Below are 4,450 nucleotides of genomic sequence, written 5' to 3' on the forward strand. Positions count from 1 at the left end.
GGCACTGTTTAACATCTTTGTCAACAACATGAACAGTGGGATTGAGTGCACCTTCAGCAAGTGTGCTAGCACCACCAAGCTGGGTGGTGTGGTTGACATGCTGAAGGTAGGGGATGCCATTCAGAGGGAACTCGACAGGCTTGAGAGATGGGCCCATGCCAGCCTCCTGAAGTGTAACAAGGCCAAGTGCAAGGTCCTACACCTGGGCTGGGCCAATCCCAGATACAGGCTGGGCAGAGAATGGATTGAGAGTAGTGCTGAGGAGAAGGACTTGAGGGTGTTGGTTGATGAGATGCACAACATGAGCTGACAATGTGTGCTTGCAGCCCAGAAGGTCAACTGCATCCTGGGCTGCACCACAAGAAGCTTGGGCAGCAGGTTGAGATAAGTCATTCTGCCCTTTACTTGGCTTTCATAAGACTTCTCCCCTGGAGTACTGCATTCAGCTCTGGGGCCCCCAACATAAGAAAGACATGGAGCTGTTGGAAAGAGTCTAGAGGAGGGCCATGAGGATGATCAGAGGGCTGGAGCACTTCTGCTGTAAGAAAAGGCTGAGACAGTTGGGGCTGTTCACTCTGGAGAAGAGAAGGCTCTTGGGAGACCTTATAGCAGCCTTCCAGTACCTAAATGGGGTCTGTGAGAAAGCTGGGAAGGGATTCTTTATCAGAATGGGCAGCAATAGGAAGAGGGATAATGGTTTTAAACTAAAAGAGGGTAGATCTTTATTGGACATTAGGAATAAATTCTTCACTGTGAGGGTGGTGAGACACTGGCACAGGTTGCCCAGGAAAGTTGTGGATGCCCCCTCTCTGGAAGTGTTCAAGGCCAGGTTGGACAGGGCTTTGGGCAACCTGGTCTAGTGGGAGGTGTTCCTGCCCATGGCAGAGTGAGGATGGAACCAGATGATCTTTAAGGTCCCTTCCAACCCAAACCATTCTGTGATTCTATGATCCTATGGCCAGCATAGAGCCTTTATTGATGAGACACAGATCAGAGCCATGGGGTCAGTCCTGGCTCTGAGGCCCCTTGCCCTTGAGCAGCAAAGGCAGAACCAGTTTCTGTGGTGCAGCAGCCCCTCTTAGGCAGTAGTCTGCCAAAACATCCAGCGCATCTATGTTGAGCTGCTACAACCTGGGATTGCCATGAGCCAGACAGGTTGGTGAGGGAGCCCCTCTAGACCTGGCAGGGTTGTGGCACCTAGATCAGCATCAGGCAGATGGAATCCCAGGAAGTGATTGTGTGGGGTGGGAAGGACCAGGCTAGCACTATGGGGCTATGGATTGTCCTCCCCCTCGGCTCTTGTTGGCCTTGGGTTTTATTCTTCTCCCAAAGTAGGACAGGTAACTTGTGCTCCTGAGCCGTGTGGATCTTACAGCAGTTTGATGCTCCTCTGACAAAACACAGTTTTGGTGTTGATGGAGATACCCCACTTTTTCTGGGCCTGCCTGAAGGGACAAGAGACCCTGGGTGGTACAGCTGGTTCTCTTCATCCCTGGCACAGACGGGCTGTGATCCCAGTTAAGTTCCTGTGCAAACTCTGGGCAAAGGGTCAGGTTCCTACTTCAAAGCCTGACCACAATTTGAAGACAGTTCAGCCTGTGCTCTCCAGCTGCAGAGAACCCTTTGGGGTGGCTTTTCAAGGGAGTAAAGCATCTTCGGGCTATGCACATCCTTCTTGTCTCCTTTGGTTTCCGCTGTTACTGATAGGCGGCTGTCAAGAGAGTCAAAGTCCTGGCCAGAGATGGGCTGTGGCCTTGTGGCTACTTGAAATTCCCATAGGTTTCAAATGAGTTCAAGTAACTGAGGGCTAGTTCGTAGCAGAACCCATACTGCTCCTGTGGACAGAAGGATGCACGTGAGAACCTGGTACACCAACACCTGCAGTGGAAGGCCAGCCTTGGTTGCCAACAGCTTCCTGAGCAAGCCAGGTGCAGGTACAGCCCATTCTCCTCCTGCCAGTGAAAGCCCACCTTCCTGTGCTGAGGAATGACAGGCATGTCCTCCAGTACCTGAGAGCTGGGCTACCCCAGTGCTGGAGTCAGCTGGTCTTGGGAGGAGAGCCAGCAACCATGGCAAGAAGCATCTGCTGCTCACTCCTATCTGGGGTGCTCACTCTATGATGGCACGAAGCACCCAGACTGGGTGGTGAGGTGGGTGCAGGATGGGCTCCCATTAGTGCAGCCCCACAGTGAGCAGGCCAGGTGGTCCAGAAAGGGGCAACTCAGCCCACAGGATGCTTCTGCCCACTGGCAGAAAACAGGGTTTTCAGAGGTCTCATCTGCCCCTCCTGCCCCCAGGATGACCTGAGGATATAGGTGCTAGGGCAGCTGCTAGGACAGGCCAGACTATGGTTCTTGCTCCAATGCTGCTATCCTGGCTGGGTTTCAAGTCAGCACCTACCACATCTTTAATCAGCTGTCTCCGCCGCCTCTTCAGCATCCTCACAGCCTGGGATACATCCACCAGCCCCTCGCTTTGGATCTGCTCACACAGGAAACTGGCAGCACAGAAGATTCCGCTCCGGCTGGCACCATCCCTGTGGAGGAGAGCAAGGGGATTGCCCTGGGATCACCTGGCAGTGCTGAGCCTCAGAGGGTCCCACTATCCATGCAGGCTCTCAGGATGGTCTTGCACACAGATCCTGCACTCAGTCAAGTCTTCTTCCCCGAACACAGCTGAATTCATGTCCATATGTCCACCCTTCACCAGAGCTGAGGATGTTGCTGCAACCCAAGTCCATTGATGCATCCTGGGTTGAGACAGCTCTGTGCCATGGCTGCTCCTCCAAGAGACATCACTCACCAGCAGGTGACGAGGATATGTCCATCTTTGCTCTGCCGATGGTGTGTCTCCACCTTCCCAAGGAGGCTGATAATGGTCGCAGGGTGTGGGGGAAGATGCTGTTGCATGGGCCAGTCCTTCAGTTGCCAGAACTGGACTTCCAATGCAGACTTCTTGGGCTAGTGGGGAAGAAAGACAGTGGGTTGGGCAGAGAAGAAGCACATTGACTTCATGGAGGGAAGGGAGGGACAGCATGTGTCAGTCCTGGCTCAGCCATGCACCCTGGAACAAAGGAGCAGCTCCACAGTGGGATGGTCCAGTCCCAGACTCTGCCTTTCTCTATTGAATGCTCTGAGACCAGCAGATGGACAGAGCACAAGGTAAGAGCTGACTACCATGTGCTGCTCAGACCGATGCCAGTACAGCACCCAGCTAATGGCTGTCCCCATCCATGAACCACCACCAAGATGCACAAACTCTATCCACGGCTGCTGTCCTCCAAGTTAGAAAGGCACACAAATGTACTTCTGCCCTGTACCTCTTCCCGCAGCCTCACCCTCTTGGGACGAACCTCTCTCCCAGGATGAAAGGTCCTTCTCTGTTCACTACCCTTCCAGGACCCCATTGGATCTCTCTGGCCGTTGTGACCTCTGCCACCTCTAGCTGTGACTTTGACACCACATCAAAGCCTGCTGATACTGGAGCCTGGCTGGTCCTCCCAGGTCTTGCAAAAGCTTTTCTCACAGGACTTTGCCCTCTCTGTGCAAAGAGCCCACCTGTTGCTTGTTGGTAAGGGCAAGTGTCCAGGCTGTGAAGCCAACTCCAGGCTCCTCTGAGATCAGCTGGACGTGGAAACGGCCATAGGCAGCTTCTCCCTCAGTGGGCCAGAACTCCACATATGTCTGGAGAGGGAGAACAGCATGATCACACAGTCCTGCTCTGCAAGCATGGCAGAGCTCAGCACCTTGCATGGGTGTCCTTGCAGGAGTCCCTTGCCCATAAGCCACAGGTGGGTGCTCTGCATGACGTTTGCCAACCCATGGTGCTGCAGTCAGAAAAATAACACTTCTGCAGAGAGGACACCTGGGCAGGAGTAAGCAAAACCAGAGGGATGCTCCCTTGCTGTGAGACAAGGGGCATCCCACTGCTGTAGTGCTGAGGTGCAAGGACACTGCTCTCCTGGGTGGAGCACACAAGCTTGCAGCAGTCCCCTGCAGCAAGCAGGCTCTAATGTGGAGAGCTGTGTGGGGGCAAAGGCAGCAAGCACACTGCTGGCTCTAGTGGGAGCACTGCTGACCTTGTCCAGCTCCTCGATCTGGTTCAGCACAACCACAGACGTGCAGGTGTAATCCCAGACCAAAGCCCAGAAATCCACCAGCGTGCTGGCAAAAGGCAGCTGGGTGACGATGAGTCTGTCCTCCTCGGTGTATGTCTGCAAAACACAGAGGGGTATGGGGAGGGGAGGGGGGGGGAATCACACAATCCACCCCCTGTGAGCCTGACAGTGGGAACACCCCTCTGCCTCCCTCCAGCTTAGCATCTGCAGAGCCCAAGGAGATGCAGGGCACCCCAGCCCTGCTCGGAGCAGGCTTGCACCCTGCTGCTCCCGCAGCTCATCACACCCGGTCTCTGCTCCCTCAGGCAACGGCCGGCGGGGAGGGAGCTGGGC

The 4,450-nt window shown here is 54.7% G+C and overlaps 1 protein-coding gene across 1 annotated transcript in view; it reads right to left on the reverse strand.

The window, feature by feature from the left end:
- Positions 1-1,760: 1,760 nt before the first annotated feature.
- The window catches only part of LOC104542488 (receptor-type tyrosine-protein phosphatase U-like), a gene marked incomplete at its 5' end in the record, with an annotated part of 10,382 nt that continues 7,692 nt past the window's right edge, over positions 1,761-4,450 (reverse strand). Inside the window, 5 exons of the mRNA XM_010186821.1 lie at positions 1,761-1,835; positions 2,401-2,536; positions 2,803-2,960; positions 3,558-3,683; positions 4,079-4,213. Of these exons, the coding sequence (XP_010185123.1) occupies positions 1,761-1,835; positions 2,401-2,536; positions 2,803-2,960; positions 3,558-3,683; positions 4,079-4,213 (630 nt within the window). The remainder of the gene's footprint in view (positions 1,836-2,400; positions 2,537-2,802; positions 2,961-3,557; positions 3,684-4,078; positions 4,214-4,450) is intronic.

Source organism: Mesitornis unicolor, unplaced genomic scaffold (assembly GCF_000695765.1).
Source record: "Mesitornis unicolor isolate BGI_N332 unplaced genomic scaffold, ASM69576v1 scaffold9846, whole genome shotgun sequence".
Classification (NCBI taxonomy): Eukaryota; Metazoa; Chordata; class Aves; order Mesitornithiformes; family Mesitornithidae; genus Mesitornis; species Mesitornis unicolor.